Below are 21,160 nucleotides of genomic sequence, written 5' to 3' on the forward strand. Positions count from 1 at the left end.
TGCCAACAGGGCATGAGGCAGGGTGCTCAGGGCACTTCCCCCCAGGTCTGAGAAACCAAATGGCTCCCACAGTACTTCACTGGTTCAGCTGAGCAGGGAGTGCTCCAGGTGGGTGGTGGGAGGGGCTGGGAATGGAGTGTCTGTCTTCAGGCCAGAGGGTTGGCCCTGTAAGAATGCAAAACTATCCACATGGAATCAGATTGCCTGGGAGAGACTGGAAAGGGCTCAGTCTGCTCTCAGCCCTTGTTGGAGCAAGTGGCTCCCTTTGAGCTCTCCGTGGTCCTGAAACTCCTACCTTCAACTATGAACTCTAGCACCAGTCCAGCAAGCAGTGAAGAGTCCTGGGAAAGAAACGCATTGGTCTGAGATAGTTTTTGCTGCCTGAGGTGCAGGACAAAATGCCCCACCCACTCCCATCAGACATCCCATGTACAGAAATGAAGTGAACTGGCCCTCGAATCCTTACTTCAACAGCATCCTCCAGGGATTGCACAGCAAGCAAAGCTCTGCCAAGCATCAGCCTCCCCAGGCACCTGCCTCCCTCTGCCTAATGGCAGAGCTGGCTCTGGTTCCCAGTCATGACTCAGGCCTTGAGACAATCACCCCTTGCCAGTCCTATGCAGAGAGACTTAACCAAATCCCGTTTGTTTTATGGGTTAGGGTTATTTATCCAGCAAGCCTCACTGATGGGTGCAACATTTTAATACTGTCACATTTTTAGCAGTTTCTGCTAAAACAAAACACCCAAGCACAGAAGAAGGAGAATAAATTGATTGTTCTTCAGCTACTGCTAAAACAAACTCTACAGCATTTTCTTCTGTAGTGGAGTATAGTGTCCCTGATGGGAAGAGATTTAATCTCTGCCAGAGACACAATGCAGCTCAGTTCTAGAAACACATGTTCCCCTGCAACCTCCGGGCAAGAGGGGAAGAAAGCAGCTCGACGAAAGAGGAGGCTGTCTAAAGCATGCAACTCGCTGCCCTTGCTAGCCACTGTTGGAAAAGCAACCAAAGTAATAATGGCAAATCAAAGCCTCCATCATACTGCATTGCAGAAAGGGAACATGTGAAAGCAATAAAATCCACTTGAAAAGCCTTTTGGAAAAGGGAAGCTTAAAGATAAAACTCATTATGAAAGGTCTCTTGGGAGATGAATACAGATACTCTTAAATTAAGTGCAGCCAAAAAGAACTTTTTAAAGAAAATATATTGGATGCTGAAACCACAATCCAAAGCCATTGCGGTTTGTTGTGTGAAACTGCAGTGCAAGGGTTCTTTCTGGTCCCTTAACTGACATTTACCTTTCCAGGTACTGAAAGAATTGCTTCACATCAGTGCCAATTTTGGAAGCTGGAGTCAGTACCCTGAGTTGTTGTTGTTGTTGTTGATGATAACCACAATTCTGCTGAGAAGAAGCTGGATTTTATACATCCAACCATGTCAAACAAGGGTAAGGAAACAGTGGAGATACAAACCAGAAGGACCCATTTGAGATTATTAGTTTGAAGACCAGTTTTTGAGTCCATAGTGTGTGTGCAGTCCAGTGTGGTGCAGTGGTTAGAGTCAGGCTAGGACCTGGGAGACCAAGGTTCAAATCCCCACTTGGCCGTGAGGCTTACTGGGTGACATGATCTGCCTCAGAGGGCTGTTGTGGGGATTAAATGAGGAGGGGGGAACCACATACACCAGCTTGAGCTCTTTGGAGGAAGAAGGTGGGATATAAATGCAATATATGAAATGAAATGAATGAAAAACCAAAATGGAAAGTCCAGGAGGTACAACTTAGGCTGACCTGGTGCCTTTCAGATGTTTTGGACTACAGTACAACTCTCATTAGCCCCTGCCAGCAACTTGGAAGGCACAAAGTTGGTGAAGGCTGATCTAAAGCAATGGCAGGCAGAGATATACCACACAGTCCCTCAAACCCAGAGAAGAGCTCAACCCTTTCCTGCACTGCAGGACCCTTTCCCCTCAATTCATGGCAGCCCATAAAGACTGACTGCTAGCTCAGATCCTTATACTTTATGAAGATAAGAAGCAGCCTCATCCAGAATCAAACTGCTGGCCTACAGCTCTTCAGGGTCTCGGGGATAGGGAGGTCTTTCCCAGATCAGCTACTGGGGGTGTTTCCTCAACCAGAGATGCTACAGATAAACCCCAAGACTTTTGGGGAGCAAATCAAGCAGAGGCCTGAATCTTTTACTGTGTCCTACATGTTTCTGGGTAGGAAATAAATTTGGGGGGGAGGGGGATGAGCAGCAGGAGTGATCTGAGTCACTAGGTAAGGTATTACTTTGAGGGAATAATTAATTTAAGATGACCTAATTTAGAGATGATTTAGGAGGGTAATGAACAGTGGGACTTGGAGGAGAACTGAACTGATATGCAAACCTCAGAGGCTGCCATGTACCAAGCCGAACCAATGATCCATCTAGCTCAGTATTACCTACACTGACAGGAAGCAGCTCTCCAGAGTTTCAGGCAAGGGACATTCCCAGCCCTACTTAGAGATGCCATCAGGGATTGAACCTGGGACCTTCTACAGGCAAATCAGGCACCCCATCACTGACCTATTTGCAGCAGGATCTTCTGGGAAATTAATGGGGGTATACGAATCAAAGAGGATTTGGGGTGAGGTATTCTGGGCTGGGCTGCAAATTAAATAAAGGGTTGATTTGGAATTTCTCCGAAGGGGAAATCAGTTAATTTGCCTTCTGTGGCATTCTAGATCCACATCTGTTCATATGAACCGGGATGGGCAGATTTCATACAAATATGCCTCTGTGGTCCTGTGCCCCAAATCTTTTAGGCCCCTAGCAACATCCTCGAATGCAGAATCTTCACCACTGACCTATGCCCATTCCCCGTGCTATAAATCTACGTAATGCTGTCACTATAAGCAAAGCAGTTTGGCCGTCTGACAAACTCAACAAAAAGAAAATGCAGGTACTTCAGTGAACTAATTACTGATTTTGCAGCATACAGTGCTTGTCATGCTCACCCTGAAAAGGTAACCCAAAATAGGTAAGACTGTTATATTTATAGAGGACTGGCCAAAGTAGGTGAAAGAGTATGCAAGCATTTGAGTTTCACATAATTCTTCATCGGGAATGTAGCAATCTTTCAAGTATACACAGAGCACTGCTGAGTTTCACAAGTGACTGGAAAACAGTTGCCTTGCTAGGTCTGATAATGGCAAAAGCTGGAAAATCTGAATTGATAGCAGGCTGCTTACAAAGCTAGTCTTAAAAGTGTAAAAAGTGCAATTTTTTTCTAGTAGCTTGGAACCCACCAAGCTGACTCTATTGAGTTCACTTTCCATTCATAGAATCATAGAGTTGGAAGAGACCACAAGGGCCATCCAGTCCAACCCCCTGCCAAGTGAAGATTTCTTTGAAGACTGAAAGCTTGCATACCTCTACCCTAATCTGCCCATTTCAGTTTTTCTAAGTTTCTTATTTTTCTAGCTTGCCACTTTTCCTCACGAGTGTGATTTTTAAAAGTCCTCATCAGAATTCATCAACATTACAGGACATGTTTCTCCTAAATATATACATTTTGCATGTAATTTGCACATTTTTGCAAACTCATTTAGTGGATTTTTTGGCACGTTCTCTTCACACTTTCCCCCCAACATATAAATTTTCATATGCATTTTTTGTGGTGGTGGGGGGGGGGAGAACCCAGCTTTTGCAATCCAAATATCAACCGACAGATGTGTTTCTATCTGCATGTTGGTTCCACAACTGAAAATCAGGTAAGGTTCACACTACAATGCAAACTGAGCTGAACTGAATTTCTCCACCCATATCAGCCTGAGCTGGTTCAAATATTTTTCCTTTACTCCCTGCCTCTTCAGATTGTAATAACGGAGGGGATTGGGTGTCTAGATCAGTGGTAGAGCATCTGCTTTGCATGCAGAAGTTCCCAGGGTTCAATCTGCAGTGGCATCTATAGATACAGCTGCAGGGGGAAGTCCCTGCCTGAAACCCGGGAGAACCACTGCTGCGAGTCAGTGTAGACAACACTAAGCTAGGTGGACTGTTGGTCTATGTGAGCTGTGCCAGTGTAGTCCATGTACCCAGAAAGAACCTATTCTTACATCAGTGGGGGACCAAGAAGCTTTAGGATCACGGGTCCAGAATCACTATTTTAAAAGAACCCTTTCCCAAAAAATGTAGCACCCAGCTTCTCTGCAATCCCCCTGCAGATTTAACAGCGATCCAAAGTCATCTTGAGCTTTGAGCATCAGCGGTCTCCATCATCAAGATCACCCACCAGCAGACCCTAACTGCTCCATCTTGCCACAACATCTGGTCACCCCCGCTGACCTTGGTGTGTGACAGTAACCCCATGGTGTCCAGGCCACCGTTTCCCTGGTAACGAGAGCCCGGAAATCCCTTTTTGTCATGAAACGCTTTGGACGGGAGGACTCTCATGCGTCTACCCGGACTGCAGCAGAATTGTAAGTCTAAAATAAAAAGTTTGTCTCTCTCTCTCTCCCTCTCCCTCTTTAACCGGGTCACATTTGCAAAAGCCAATTGTTTTCTTTGCTTCCTTTTTTCCTTACTCCTAGAGGATGCCAGCAAACCTTTGCAGATGCAGTGTGCTACAATTCATTGCAGAATTAAGTGGTTTGAGTAAAAAATCATAAAGGCATTCTCTCTCTCTCTCTCTCTCTCTCTCTCTCACACACACACACACACACACACACGAGAGAGAGAGAGAGAGCCTTGTGAGTCCAATAAAAGACCAATTTGCCACTTACCCAAGACAGCTCATCTTCCGATTCTTTCGTTCTTCTCTCGCATCCTTGAACGGGAGACTAAAAATGTGCACTTTTCCAGAGTGTGCAAACCATATGGCAGTGTTGTGGGGTGGGGGGGAAGGTTGGAGAGACACACAGAGTGGAAACAGGAGAAGCACGTGCTCAGCCCCTCTCCCCCCCCCCCAGCAAAAGGGATAAAGAAAATGTCAGCAAATTAAAATCAGATAGAGCTTAATTCTGGATAAATAGGTTGGAAATCCATGGGAGCCAGAAAAAAAGAATAAAACAAATAAATAAGCAAACAAATAATAATGATTAAAGGGGAAGGGGGGGAACGGGTCCAGTGCAGAATGTGGTGGGGGACATATGCAGGGGGGTTGATGATCCAGCCAGAGGATTTAGCATGTGCCGGATCTAGGGAGTCAGGGAGGATGCTACAAGCAAAATGCTATGCAAGGAAGATATCAATCGCTCCTGCAAAAGAGGGGGGTAGTGTACTGTATAGAACACAAGAGGCTGTCCGGAAGAGTAGCAGTTCTTCCACCCCCCCTCCCCTTGGTGGTGGAAATCAGCAATGAAGGAAGATCCAATCAGGCAGCTACAGAAGGTTCTTGTCTCTCCTTGGAATGTCAGAGGTGCATTGCTGGGCATGGGAGACTACGGCTGCAGTCAAGGGTGCGCATGGAGGGAGATGGGGAATGATTAACAATCTCACACCACACATGCATTAACACACACACACACACACACACACACAAAGGCACTCTCCCTCCCCCAAAGCAAAAGCAGCAGGAAAGTTGTCTCACTCCCACAGCACAAGTGGCAGAGCTGAGCATGATATCAGAGCCCAACCCTGGAATCCACTCCGTGTGGTGTCAGTGCTCAGCCCTGGAAGGTTCCAAGTGAGAACAATAGCAGCAAAGTGTCCACCACGGTCTCACTGTCTGACCTTGAGCAAGATTCTCTCTCTCTCTCTCTTGCTCGCTCTCTTTTTGACTCAGTTTCTCTATATAGGTAATGGGGCCACAGAGGCCCACCTCATAGGGCAGTTTTGAGAGCTCTAAAGCTTTTAAAGCAGTACTTTTTTAAAAAGCAACATAGTAAAGATAATTGCAGTTTTCCGTCCGTCCGTCCGTCTGTCCCCCCCATGCTCCCAATCCATTTTTCCTTTCGTGTTGTGTCTTTTAGTTTGTACACATGAGGGCAGGGGACTGTCTTATCGTTGACTTTTGTAAGCCGCTCTGGGGGTTGTTTCAGGACGTACAGCAAGAGAAAAATATTGTAAATAGATAAATGACATTAATAATGTGTCAAAGAAGGTAAAATGATGGCATCGGCACTCTCATGCAGTGAGAGGCAACAAGATTCTCTGACCCATGAAGTACCTGCATATGAACTTTATTAGAAAATGCCCAGAAACATAGAAATTATTATTATTTTTAAATCAAGATGGGTGGAGGATGTTAGAAAGAAGCCAGATTTTCAGTTAGAGTTGAAAATATTAAGGCCATTTCTGGGCACCGCAGTTTAAGAAGGATGTTGACAAGCTGGGACATGGGCAGAGGAAGGTGGCCAAGATGATCAAGGATCTGGAAACAAAGGCTATTGAGCTACAGTTGAGGGAGTTGGGTCCGTTTACCCTGGAGAAGAGAAGACTGAGAGGTGATGTGATAGTCACCTTCAAATATGAAAAGATGGAGCAAGTTTGTTTTCTGATGCTCCAGAGGATAGAACCCATGTAACAATTTCCCTCTAAATCTTGTTTAAAGCGTTTTTATAGGTATCGTTCCCAGAAATTGTTCCGTCAAAGGGATCCGTTGTATTCTTTTTGTAGTTATATTTTATTTTATTTTAAGAGCTGGTCTTCGACCGTAATAAAATTTATTTCAGAGTATTTAAAATTTATTTCGGATAGAACCCAAACCAAATGACCAAGAAGGAGATTCCAATTAAACATTAGGAAGACTTTTCTGATGGTAAGAGCTGGTCAACAGTGGAATGGACTCCCTGAGAAGGTGGTGGACTCTCCTTCATTGGAGGTTTTAAGGCAGAGGTTAGATGGTCATCTGTCAGAGCTTCCTGAGCTGCGGCATTGCAGGGGGGTTGGTGGGACCTTTGGTTCCCTTCTAGGATTCTAGATTTCAGTGTTGCTAGCTTAGACTAATAGAGAGGAGAATGTTGCCCAGATGAAGTTGCCTTCCCAGCCTGCACTATGTCTTCCCCTCTCGTATCCCCGGGGATTATTCTGCACTGGGGCACTGTCTGCACGTGAGGCTCATAGCAGGGATTAGAGACCCTGGGAGCTCCTGGTCATTAAGCAATCAGGCCTCCATCTGGCCCTGTTTTCCCAACTCCTGCTTGTAATCTGTGGAACCAGGAGAAACTGCAATATCCAGGAGGGAAAACTCACAAAGGGTTAGGCAAAGTGGGACACTAACTAACTACACAGCCTGAGCTTAAGACAAACCTGATTCCATTTGCCAACATTCTTCCCAGTCTCTTGAGCACAATCCTGGATATTACGGCATCTCAACCTGCCACATTCTGTTCTTTGTTTCCCACCCCCAGCAAGGTTATCTGGGCTTAACTGAATAATTGCAATTTTAAAAATAATAGAATTAACCAATCCAAATGCCATCATCCCACAGTCCCAAGGAGAGGGGTGGGAGTGCTTACCGGTACATGCAGAGTACGCAGGTAGGAATCGGGAAGAAATTTGGTTTGGTTCACCATTTAATGCCAACGCACCCAATATGTGAACTGAAATACAGTGATCCTTTTGACATTTGCATTTGCTGTGAATTCAGTGATGCAGTTCTCCAACCAAATGTTGTGGGCAAGTATGTGTGGGCAAAAGATTCATATATACTGGTGAAATGGAAATGCAAATATGTGTGATGTTAGGGGAAATTCCTTGCAAAAGATGTACGCATTAGGCAAAATTCCATACAGAAATTTGTATGTTTGGGAGAAAAGCACCCTCAAAGTTCCGTGAGGCAATTTCTTTATCTAAAAAAAATTTGTAAGCTGGTCCAAGAAAGTGGCAGACTGAGCTGAAAACTGGAAAACAGAGCAACTGAGAGAACCTGAAATTGGCAGATTCACCCATCCTGGCATGCAGGAAGAGATGGAAGAGGATAATAGAGGCAAAGCAGGCCAGCAGGAAGGTAAGATGAGCCCTGCAGCTGGATCAAACCAAAGGAAAACCATCAAGTCCAGCATCCTTTTCTCACAGGGCCCAACCAGATGCCTATGAAAAGTTCCCAAGCAATACCCAAGCACAAAAAGCAAACAGGTTCCAGCATCTGGGATTCAGAAGGATTGCTGCCTCTGACACTGGAGGTACAACACAGCCATCAGGGATAGCCATTGAAGAAATCAGGTGTGCTGGGGGCACTCAGAGACCTTTGTGCCACTCATCTCACATGCCTAAGACGCATGGAGGTTATCAACAAGGGCAGGGAGGACAGCATAGAAAAGGTGTCCAAAACTCAGTACCTGATATTGTCTATAAGGAGATGGTGTGAGTCCTTGGTGAGGATCATGGGGAGGGCGTAAGCCAAGTAATCAACCTTCCTCTCAGCTGCATATTGCTTTAAGATGGTGAACATCTTCTCTTTCACCTCTGGTTGGTCACCCAGGATCTCTTGCACCTGCACAAAGGACAGAGCGAAAGTGGGAAATGGTGGAGGTTGCAATTTAAATTTGTTATGTGAGATTGTAAACCACTTTGTTGTCGTTGTTTTAAAAAATGAAATTGTGGTGTTTTTTTAGACAAAAATAGAGAGATAAACATTCCACTCACCACCTCCAAAAGGTCTCCAGACCTAGAAACAACAAACTTTTCAAGGTAGCAAATTCCTTTCCCACTGCATTCTTATCTTAGGTGCCTGGAGTCGTTATTCCTAGTGTTATTCTCTATGAACAAAACGGAACCTGTCAGGGTGACTATGACAGGCCTAGAATGCTTTTTTGTAGAGGCTCGAAGTTAAAAAGGGGGAGAAAGCAGAAAGGCAGATTGGGTGGTCAAATGCACAATATCCCATCTTCCAATAATGGGATGCCATTATTGGAAGATGGGATATTGTGCATTTGACCACCCAATCTGTTTTTTCAGGCTGAGAATAAAAGGTTTATAACGTCACACTTGTGTCAACTGCATGGTGAAGGGTCTGCTCCAGTGATGGCTGCAATATGGTGGGCAAATTCTGGTGCTCACCAGGGGAGGGCAGCAGAGAACCCTCAAAGCATTTTAAAAACAAAACTCCACAATGCGTACCCCACATGATCCCAACTCCAGTACCAGGTGTGCCCTTTTTTAGTCTGCACTAATTGCAGGTTGAAACAAAATCAAAAATTCTTTCCAGTAGCACCTTAGAGACCAACTGAGTTTGCTCTTGGTATGAGCTTTCGTGTGCATGCATACTTCTTCAGATACGGGTTGTTATGCAGCTTTCCTAATTGCAGGTTGTTATCACCTTCCCTGGGCCAGGACCTCTCCCCAAACTCCACTCCTCATTTCCCCTGTTCTGCACTCCCATCAGAGGCTAGAATGTGCTCCTGAATTACAGTCATGTCTTTTGCGCGCCTGAATAGAGGATGGATAGATATTTTTTTGGTATTTGCATGGCTGGGACAACGTGCAATGAGCATGTGCAAAAGGAAGGGTTGCTCCACCCACTGTGGCCTCTGGCTCCACCCACCATTGGCAAATGCCAGCCCAGAAGTTTGCTCACAGAGGCATGTGGCCCTCAGGCTGAAAAAGGACTCCCTTCTCTTGCTTTAACAGAAGGCACAAGCTGACCTCTCTCATCCCTCTTGTTGGGTCCCTTTGAGAAAGCAAATGGAACCTTTCCTGGTACGGAGCCTGTTCTGCCCCCACAGGGTTCAGTTATTTAGTGATAGCAAATCTGTGTATTAGTATTAGGTAGAAGGAATAACAATTTAAGAAAAGATAGCACCTTTCCCCCTTTTTAGACTCCAAGGCAGGTTGGGAAATGTAGGCACAGCAATATCCCACTTCCTATTGGCTCTGCCAGAGAGCGGGAAAATACCTCCTTTCTATCGGCACTGGCCAGAGTGGAAAGAAACCTCCCTGCCTTCCTCTAGTGCAGTGTTTTTCAACCACTGTTCCGCGGCACACTAGTGTGCCGCGAGATGTTGCCTGGTGTGCCGTGGGAAAAATTGAAAAATTCAAGAGAATTACTTTATATATAGTCAATATAGGCACAGAGTTAATTTTTTTAACATTTTCTAATGGTGGTGTGCCTCGTGATTTTTTTCATGAAACAAGTGTGCCTTTGCCCAAAAAAGGTTGAAAAACACTGCTCTAGTGGCAGTCTAGTTATGGCAAACCCAAGAAGAAGGGTGAACTCATCCTTACAGAGCTCCACAGATAACTTCATAAAACGTTTCTAATCATCTACATTCAGAGCCATAGAACAGCAGCCTATTTGAATATGAGCAATACTTCTACATGTGCCTTGATTATCTTCAATGAATCTATGTAGGAGAATTTTGTTAATACCATCCAGAAAGAGAGAGAAATCTCCAGATGAAACAGAACCCAACCTGCTCGCTGCTGCAGATCAAATGGCAGTTAAAGTGACAGCTACAAAGCCCAGCTCAAGTTTTATTAAGTATCCCTTATCTGGTTTTTACACCAACATTCAATGGGAAAGGAACGAGAAATTCAACTCAGGTCACATTCAAAGGCAGACCTGCCTAAATCACCATTTCCAAAACATTATGCAAACTGAAACACCCATCCTTGGAAAGCCATACTTTTCTGAATTTTGCAATGCAGTTCTCCAGTCAAGTAACATGTGCAAAACTGCATATACAACGTGCATACAAATGCATACATTAATGAAAATAACAGAAAAATGCATCATATTGGGCAATGTTGCATGCCCAGATGCGTATATTAGGAGAAAACAGCACTTAATACTGATGAATTTTCATAAGGATTATATGCATATGTGATGTGGAAATGTGGAGAACTGAACACAAGACAAGATTGAAAAAATGAGAAACAAAGAGAAACTGAAATTGAGAGATGCACCTACACCTCACACAACCAGTTGCCAGGGCACTTTACCAAATTTAGAGTTAAAATGCAACCAAGTATCAGCAAACTACATCTGACCACTCAGCTCTGATCCACAGCAGGGTGGGAGCTCAGACTCCCCTTCTCCCTTTTCTGCAAGATGGGCAGAGGTGAAGCCAGGAAGCACCCAGCCCCTCTGGCACTCTGTCCTTTGTGCCAAAGCCTGCCCACATCTGGGTGGGTCTTGAAGCAAAGGAGGAACAGAGGGAAGGAAAGCACCTCTCATCACCAGCGCACTCTGGCCTGAGCAAAGCCAAACTGCCCCCAAACACTCTGTGTTGGTACTTTCAAACACGGTCCCAGTTTGGACATCACACCAAGCTACGGTTGACAAGAATGAGCCAGGTTCAGGAATAGACAAATCTATCCGTTTTGGTTTCTAATATCTCTAGTCTTAAGTTTGCTTCACTCCATTTCCTGCAGACATTTGCAAAAGAAAGTATGGTTTGTTTAAAGAAGCCTGATTGATATGCAGAACAAACAAGCCATATGAACAAACCATACTTAACATGAACCACAGTTTAGGGTTTGGGCAACACATTAAATTGTGGCTGGTGGAAAGTCAAAGCAAAAGCTTCTGAACTCCTCCTCTCACCCTCATCAGAAGACAGGGTAATATGGAAGAACACGCAGTGCATGTTTGCAGTGGCTCATTCTTAACATGTTAAACTGCATTTCAAGGTGATGTACAAATACAGCTGTACCCCCCCCCCCATTTGCACCTACTACAGACATTTTGTGCATGCTTTCAAAAGAGCGGTAGGTTGTGTCATGACCCCGTCCTCAAGGTCCCAGTGTTAATTTGAGAAGGACGCTGGTTCAGATAATGCACGTCACCCCACTTGAGGAGTAGCCCTCAGCACTGCCCGTTACACTGCCCTGGCCTGAGGATGTGGTTCAGGCATAGGCAAACTCGGCCCTCCAGATGTTTTGGGACTACAACTCCCATGATCCCTAGCTAACAGGACCAGTGGTTAGGGATGATGGGAATTGTAGTCCCAAAACATCTGGAGGGTCAAGTTTGCCTGTGCCTGATGTGGTGGCTCTCCCATCATACTCAGAGTCTGATTCTCCTGCAGCCTCCCTGCTCTACAACCACATGCAACTGCAGAATAAGCTACATAACACTGACATATTGCAAACTGTACTCCGGTGGGGGGGGAGGCCAAATCGCTGGAAGGTCAAGGCTTTATAGCCTTTTGAAGGCACCAGATGACTCCAAGCCTTTGCTGAGACAACATCTTCCCTGACTCACTAGGAGCTCTCCCAGGTCCTTGACTCACTGGAACTGTCCAAGGTCCTGATTTGCCTTGCCCTAGTCTCTGGTCCTATTCACCCATTTTCCCTGTATTCCCCTGGGCCACAGCAGAACAGGATAGGTTTTTCCATCCCTGCAACAATCCATCCGCAATGACGGCGTGGTTATGGGAGCTGGAGTGAGATGCGTAAGCAGAAGAGAGGGAGCTGTTCACATCCCCCTGGTGCTCGTCCCACTTTGATGCTCTCCAAAGCCAATTATCACAGGCTTTTTTGTAACCTACATCCAGAAACCACAAGGTACCCAGCAGTTTCAAGGAGCCATCATGTGACCAGGATGGAAGTCCTAATGAGGCACCAGACATTTCAAGGTTACTACATCTGGAGCAGCGACAGCAAGAAAGGGGTCTCTTCAAGGAAGCTGCCTTGCATCCCTTTCCATCTCTCATGATGGGGAAAGCAGGATTCTTTGGAAGACAGAAAAGGGAGCTGAGTGGTAGAACAGTGTGAAACCCTGGAGTGCTGCTGCCAATCAGTGTAGACAATACTAAGCTGCATGGGTCAATGGTCTGACCCAATATGAGACAGTTTCCTATCTTCTTAATCTACTGCCCATTCTCAACAACAAAACTTTCCCATAGGCATTGGGCTGCAGTCACAGTCTTGCTCACAGTCACAGCCCTCAAATCCATAGCATAAACAACAGGATATACATCAGAGAAAAACACAAACACAGGACCAGATTTTGCAGCAGAATCCAGAGGCAAATCCTGTCCCCATATTCACTTTGACAACATATAAGAGCATAAGAAAAGCCAGTTGGATCAGACCAGTGGCCCATCTAGTCTTGCATCCTGTTCTCACAGGAGCCAACCAGATGGACCAGTGGGAAGCCAGCAAAGATCTGAGCACAAGAGCAACTCTCCCCTCCTGGAGTTTCCAGCAACTGGGATTCAGAAGCATTGCTCCCTCTGTCCATAGAGGCTATAGTCTAAACCCCCATGAATTTGTCTAATCCTTTGTTGAAGTCATCCAAGTTGATGGTCATCACTTTCTCCTGTGGCAGCGAGTTCCACAGTTTAACTCTGTGCTGTGTGAAGAAGTCCTTTCTTTTATCTGTCCCACATTTAGTTTCATTGGATGTCCATGAGGTCTAGTGCCATGCATCATTTTAGAATAATTTATCATGTCACCTCTGACTCATCTTTTTTTTTCCTAAGTAAAAAGTCCCAAATACTGGAAACTTCCTTCATAGGGGAGTCATTTTGATTGCCCTTCTCTGAACCTTTCCCAACTCCACAATATCCTTTTTGAGATGAAGTGACAAGAAACTATGCACAGTATTTCAAATGCAGTTGCACCATAGATTTGTGTAACAGCATTATGATATTGGCAGTTTTATTTACAATTTCTTTCCTAGTTATTCCTAGCATGGAATTTGCCTTTCTCGCAGCTGCTGCACACAAGGTTGACATCTTCATCGAACTATCCACAAAGGTCTTGTTCCTGGCCAGTCACTACCAGTTCAGACCCCATGAGCATGAAATTAAGATTTTTTGCCCCAGCATGCATCACTTTACACTTGTTTATATTGGATTACCATTGCCATTTTACCACTCACTAAGTTTGGAGAGGTCCTTTTGGAGCTCTTCACAATCTCTTTTTGTATTATTAGATTCTGTTCTCTGAGCAGGGCATTTTTTGTGCTTACCCCAATGAAGACAGCACTTTGCTCATACTCAGAGGCATCCTTAACCAAGGGGGGAGGAGGAATCTAAATTGGAGAAATTGGGTTTTAATTGATCAGTCACTAGATGGCTCTTCTGTTACTCAGAGCAGAACCCACTGAAATCAGTGGGTCTTAAGTGATGATTGATTCAGTGGGACTACTCTGAATGTGACTGAGGTTGGAGATGACCCTTGGAGTTTTTACATCATTAGTTTGTGATCAGATGAAGGGGGCCTTCCAGTCTTCAGGCCAAATGCGGCCCTTCAGAATACCTTCTGGCCCCCAGGGCTCTCCCCAGGATACACCCCCTTGTTGGCCTTGCTGCACACGCTCCTCAGGTGTTTTTGCCCAGCTGGAATGTGTCCCTGAACTGTGTGATACCTCTTGCTTTACTGGATTGGAGAGGCAGGAGGGTGCATAAACTTTTGACTTTTGCACAGCTGAAGTGGAGACTCCCGTGCAAAGAAAAGAGCCACATCTGCTGCTCCACCCATCTTTGCATCTGGCTGCATCTAATTTATGCCCCTGCCCCTGTCCACTGCTTGCATGCAGCCCCTGAGATGTTGCTTATGGAGGAGGGTGGTCCTCAGACTGAACAATCTTCTCCAGTTCAGTAACTGTACCCATAAAGGGTGGGCTGTAATAAATATTTTTAACCATAAACAAACACACACAAAAATGAATCACTGCTGTGGTGTACCCACAACTGTGTGTATAAGTGCGTAAATGGGATGTGTGAAAGGTGACTGGTGGATATTCATGAATAGAAGGAACCTTTGGCAGTGGGCAGGCGGAAATTAGAGATTAAGTTTTCAGGCTGAAGACAGTGGGGGTGCCTGGATGATGCTGTTGGATGGTAGCCATTCCCCACCACCACCACCACCACCACCACCACCACCACCATGTTTCTCCTGCCCCAGGGATGTCTGATGCTGGTGAGTTTTTCCCAAGACCATGCATGAAAACATGGAAGAAGGCCATAGGCTGGCTGAAGCCGACAAGGCTTTCTCAAGACATTCCCGTCCCTTTAGAAAGCATGCCAGCTTATAGTTCCAAATACCAGTAAGTGTTCTTCAAAATACATCCAAGTGTAATGTCTATTCTGTCTGAGTTATATGATGTACCCCTCCCTGGTGTCAGCATACACGAAGGGAATATTTTTTTAATAATAAGTGAGATGCTGGTGAGGTTCCCCCACAATGTCAGGCCTGGGGAGGGAAAACTGTTGCCGTTAGCTACAGACGGTCTGTGACATCACAAAAGGACATGACAACATCATTCCATGTCCTAAGAGCATCTTCAGCTGCAGTATCCAGGGTTCATATATTTGTTCATCTTCCAACATGTTATATGCCATTATCTGCCACCAACATCCTTCTGGCTTCTACGTAGGACAAACAGTCTCCATGTGAAAGAATTAACAGGCAGAAATCTGACATTAGAAAGGGCAACCTTCAAAAGCTAGTGAGGGAACGTCTCCATCTCCCATGATACTCCACGGCCGATTCAAAAGCTGCCTCTCCCAAGACACTCAGCTGCATTGATCTAAAAGATTTCCCAACAAAAGAATTTCAAAGGGAGACTGCAGTTTGAAATTTCAGAATTACAGCTCATCCGGACTTTTTAGTCTACACCTTGGGGGTGAAAAAAGAGAATGCTTCTCTTTCCCACTAACACATCTTCCCCAGCAATGCTGTTGTGCTGTCACCCAAAAATGCTGCCATGAGAGGTCTCTGCCCCTCATTTTGCATACATTTAAGATCCAATTGAATTGTCACAATCTGTACTTTTTTCATTTATTTACAAAACACCATAGTGATGAGCAGCAGCAATTAAAACACAACAAATAAGAGCAATTCTCCAAAGAGAAATAAGATTTCTTTGCCATCTATTTCCTGTTGACCCTGTTAGAGTGTACATACTATACACCATTTCTGTTTTGAAAAAAAGAACACAAGAAGAGCCCTAATATATGCATCTATGTAGACATTTTTTGGTTGGAGAGCTGCATCACAAAATTCAGAAAAGTGCCATATGTTGACAGATAGCTGTTTTCCAGATCTCATATTGTTTCAGAATGTGCTGATCTGATGTGCTTTTAAATGAGACTTCTTCCCCCACCTGTACTCTCTAGATCAGTGGTTTCCCAAAAATAAAAACTGGGGCCACTACCCCCTTGGTTCCATAAATTCACCTCCAGTGCCCCCTACCCTATAAAAAACAATATTCAAAATAGCAGTTTGTACAACCCACTAAAGAATATAATAACAGAATAAAAATTAAGGCAGTAACAATTAATTGCACATTTATGGACAATCCAGTTAAAGCCATTTAGTTGAATTAATTCAGCAAAATCGATAAACTTGATCCAGTGATCCCAGCTTTTCAAAGCCTGATAGTCCTTTGCACCTCCAGAACCCCCTTTCCGCCCGCTTGCCTCTTAGCAACCAAATAGGCAATCCCACTGCCCCCCAGGATGGTGGTATAACCCACTTTGGGAACCACTGCTCTAGATGGTCTGGACCACAATTCCTTTCAGTCCGGTGCTGGCTGGGGCTGATGGGAGTTGTAGTCCAAATCCTGCCGAAGGCTCCCGTTTCAGAGACGGCCTTACCTTCTTGCTGAACTCCTGCGCCTTCTGCCTCCGCTCTTGATGGATGGCGTCAGCACTTTGGACAAACTCCCGCACGCTGCTGCTGGCCCACCTCTGCTGCCGCCCAAGGCGCAGGAGCCCCAACCTGAGGCCCTTTCCCTGGCATGCCTGGATCATGACAGCTGCCTCTTCATAGAGCTTAACTGGGGTCCCGTTGATCTCCAGGATGTAGTCTCCAGCTTTGACCCCGCATTCGGAGGCTGGCGAGGCAGGATCCACGCTCCCCACTTGCAAGGGGCATCCTCCCTCGCATGCCAGAGTGAAGCCAAAGCGCCCCCCTTGGCCCGGCTTGAGTTCCACCTGCTGGATGCGCGAGACCACCCCAATGCTGGGGGGCACGTTCTCGCACTGCCTCGCCAGGGCAACCAGCGCCTCAGCGTTCATGGAGGAGACGTGCTGGCCTTCAATCTCCAGGATCTGGTCTCCCAGCTGGAGGCCGGCCAGCTGGGCACTGCTGCCTTCTTCCACGGCCAAGATGTAGCAAGGGCCATTCCCACTGATCTTGAACCCAAATTCCTCAGGCCACCCATCGTTGGTAGCTGGCATGGCGGTGACTGGGGGAAAGGAGAGCACGGAAAGGTCAGCCGCTGAATCTGGTTCCCTGACGGAAAGAACGGTTCCTTGATTCAGGCCACATTCCCACCAGACATCTAAAGCACTAGGACAGCACTTTAAACAGTCATGCTTTCCCCTAAAAAAATAAATAAATCTGCCAGTGGAGAGTTGTTAGAAGACCCATTTTCCCCTCACAGAGTTCCCTGTGAAGAAGGGTTAACGGATAAACCCCTCTGGTAACTGCAGCGCCATGATTGGAATAAGAGCCTCCTAACAATTAGCACCCTTAACAAATGACAGCTCCCAGGCTGCTAATCTGTTAAGGGTGCTATTAGGAGTGTTAAGAGACCCCTTAACCTCTCCCCCCCCCCCAGTTTCCACTCCCAGTGTGGTTTAACAGTCCAGTCCCTCTTCCTAGGAAACTCTGGTAATTGTGGCCCTGTGAAGGGAATGTGGCCTCCTAACAACTCTCAGCACCCTTGACAAGCTACAGCTCCCAGAATTCTTTGTGGTGGGGAGCCATGACTGTTTAAAGAGGCGTCATAGTACATTCTCAGATGTATGGTGTGAATGTGGTCTTAATCAAGTTCTTTCCAACCATATGCACAATTTCCAACACAAATACCAACATTTGTGTGGTCAACCACTCCTTTGAGAACTTTCCTGAGAGGGCAACATGATAGTCTCTTCCAACAACATCAAAAGTTCTATGGCTTCTGAAAGACTAGTGATTTAATTTATTTTGGCCTAAGCTTTTGTGGCCTCGAGCCTACTTTGTCAGAGACATGAAGTAAGTTTGCCATTGGACCTCATTGCCATTCAACTCACAACTTACAATTAGATCCAGTTACAGGTGGGTAGCCGTGTTGGTCTGCCATAGTCAAAACAAAATAAAATAAAAAATTCTTTCCAGTAGCACCTTAGAGACCAACTAAGTTTGTTCTTGGTATGAGCTTTCGTGTGCATGCACACTTCTTCAGATACAATTAGATGTTCAGTTGCCTGGCTGTCTGTTCCTTATTTATCCTAAATGGGATCAGACCCCAGTTGAGACGACCTCTGGCACCTATGGGAGGGGCTGTAGCTCCTTGACAGAGCATCTGCTTTGGAAGCCGAAGGTCCCAGGTCCAATCCCTGGTGGCAGCTCCAGGTAGGGCATATCCTCCAACATTTATCTGATGGAAATAAGGATGTCCCATTCCATAATGATAATTTTACTATTTATACCCCACACATCTTACTTGGTTGTCCCAGCCACTCTGGGCAGCTTCCAACATATATAAAAACATAATAAAACATTAAACATTTTTTTAAAAAAAAACCTATACAGGATTGCCTTCAGATGGCCCAGGGGTCAGATAACGCCATACCCTCCAACATTTCTCCAATGAAAACAGAGACATCCTAAGGAAAAGTGGGACATTCTGGGATCAAATCAGAAACTGGGCTTCTCTGCATCAGGGAGGTCCCTGGAAAATAGGCACACTTGGAGGATCTGGCAGGGCTGGGAGAGACCCCTGCCTGAAAACCTGGAGAGCCGCTGCCAGTCAGTATAGGCAGTACTGAGCTAGATGGACCAGGGATCTGGTTGTTTTTTTTTTTTTTAAGAAGAGCTGTGACTCAGGAGTAGAACAGCTGCTTTGCATGCAGAAGGTCCCAGACTCAATCCTCAATGGCATCTCCAAGTACGGCTGGGAGAGAAACCCCTGCCTCAAACCCTGGCAAGCTACTGCCAGTCAGTGCACTGTCAGTACTAAACTAGATGGATCACTGGTCTCAGAGTAAGGCAGCTTCCTATGTACATCCCATTCTGGACAACAATATTCCCTTTCATTGTTTATATATATACCCCACCTTTCCTCCCCAAGGGAGGCAAACGCACAACGGATTAAACAAAATGTCTAAAAACAATTCCAGAACAGGTGCAGTCTGGGTGGGTGGACCTGATCTTGCTGAAAGACACAGCCCCCTCAACTAAAGCGGCTACTAACAGACGATGGAAATGCACAACAGAGACACAGACACAGGGTCCAGGTTCTGCAGGAGGGACCAGACTCACTGTCCCTGTATATATCCTTTCTGGAAATACATGCCCTACGGTCTAAGCCAGCCTCCTGTACACTCACCTGACTGGCCCTTACTTTGGCCCTGGCAATGGGGCAGCATCCTCCAGCACGGAAGCTGTGTCAGGGTGTGTGAAGCTCAGGAAAGGCCACACAAAGCACACACAGAGAAAAATGGCTGAGGAGCTCGGCGGGGTTGACCACTGCTGCCTCCCCACCCCGGCAACGGCTGCCTGAAGAAGCCACCTCGTTCCTCCACTCCCGGGTCTTAAGTAAAGACTTACAGAAATTGCAGGCCATTGGGATCTGGCTGAGGTCTTGCAAAGAAGGCTGCCGTCATTTCTCCGCGGGGTCTGGAGTTTTGTGGTTCTCTTCAGCTTGCGAAGCTGCTTCCCCTACCCCAAAGCTTCACTTGCCACGGAAAATGGAGGGCTTGGGTTCAAGAGTCTGCCAAGCCCACAGTGCTGACCAGGCCACGTTCTTGAGAATGTGGAAGGCTAAGTCACCTGAGAAGTTCACCCAACCTGGGTTGGAGCTCTTACCACCCCTTCCCTCAAGCTAGGAAGATGTGACTGAGCTCCAGCACAGCTGAGCCCTACTCCTTCCCTCCATTGTCTCCCCACTTGCCTGCTTTTTTTGGGGGGGGGGGAGAATATTACAGCCAAGCGGGTAGATAGATCGACAAACCCAGACAATGACCATGTCTTGTTGCCTCTGAGGCCTCTGAGAGAAATTAGAACCAGTCAAGAGCTAAACTGGATTAGAGGCCCAGTCTGGGTGTTGTGTGAGCAAATTGAAGTCGACGCTAATGCAACAGCAGACAAGGCTCACGTGGGCTGAGACAGGAGGACAGCGACAGTTTGCTTCGGAAGGAGGTAGGGAGATGCCATCACAAAGAGGAACACTGGAAGCTGCCTTGAACTGTGCCACAGCATATGCCCATCTAGCTAAGGCTACCAGCCCTTTATTCAAAACCATGAGTACTGAAACCACAGCACCTGCTTTACATGCAGAAGCTCCCAGGTTGAGAGATACCGGTAGGACTTGGAACATCCCTTGCCTGAAACCCTGGAGAGCAGTTGCCAGTCATTGTGCAGGCAATATTGAGTTTGATGGACTTGGAATAAGAGGACATGAATCTTTTTCTAAGTGCTCTGTGTGCTTCTAAGTGGGTGATGCGTTTGTGGGGAACTGAATTGGGCGGGAAGGGGGCAATGATCTGGGTTACTGGGTTGAATATTAATTTGAAGCAAGAAATTCATGTAACTAGAGAAAAACTGGAGGGCAATGAAAGTGGATAAATGGAGGGGAAATGAAGTGATTTGGGGCAGGCTCTACTGGAGAATTAATATGTGAGTAAATTGAAGAGGAACTGATTTGGGGTGCAAGTTAACTGGAGAATCTGTCAAGGGAGAGTTGAAGGGGGGCACTAATTGGATTGCCTTATGTGGCCCTGAAATTCTAAAATTTGCATCTACACCTATTAATTAGCATATGTAAATTTTGTTTCTAGGCCCCAAATTTTTAAAGCACCTAACACTGCCACACCACAAGGATTCCATTTTTGCTGCACTTTTGCACATATCAATCAGAGCTACATGCATGTTTATTTATTTCATAAAATTTATACACCACTAGATTGTAAAAGAGGGGGGGGAATCTCAACATGGATTACAAAAAAGATAAAACATTATCAATAAGAAGTTAAAATAACAATAAACTGAAAACAGATGAAAACTTGCATCAACTTTCTAAACATCTGGGTAGGCTTGTCATTTTTTTAGCAAGGGTACAGTGAAGGCACCTGCCTGATATCAATTGGCAGGGAGTTCCAAAGTGTAGGTGCTGCCACACTAAAAGGAGACGTTCTTACAAATGTGGAATGGGTATGATGTGGCACCTGTGGACAGTGCCAGTTCTGCACAGCTGTGTGTGTGTATGTGTGTGTGTGTGTGTGAGAGAGAGAGAGAGAGAGAGAGAGAGAGAGAGAGAGAGAAGGTTGGGCCTGCCTGCTCCACTTCTCCCTG

General features: G+C 45.8%; 1 protein-coding gene across 1 annotated transcript in view; it reads right to left on the minus strand.

Moving 5' to 3' along the window:
- The window catches only part of GRID2IP (Grid2 interacting protein), a 52,516-nt gene extending 35,340 nt beyond the window's left edge, over nucleotides 1–17,176 (minus strand). The window contains exons 1-2 of the mRNA XM_033167689.1: nucleotides 16,477–17,176; nucleotides 8,266–8,420 (exon numbers count right to left, since the gene is read on the minus strand). Coding sequence (XP_033023580.1) covers nucleotides 8,266–8,420; nucleotides 16,477–17,061 — 740 coding nt within the window. The 5' untranslated portion in view covers nucleotides 17,062–17,176. The remainder of the gene's footprint in view (nucleotides 1–8,265; nucleotides 8,421–16,476) is intronic.
- Between the last annotated feature and the right edge of the window lie 3,984 nt (nucleotides 17,177–21,160).

This window comes from Lacerta agilis, chromosome 13 (genome assembly GCF_009819535.1).
Source record: "Lacerta agilis isolate rLacAgi1 chromosome 13, rLacAgi1.pri, whole genome shotgun sequence".
NCBI classification, from domain to species: Eukaryota; Metazoa; Chordata; class Lepidosauria; order Squamata; family Lacertidae; genus Lacerta; species Lacerta agilis.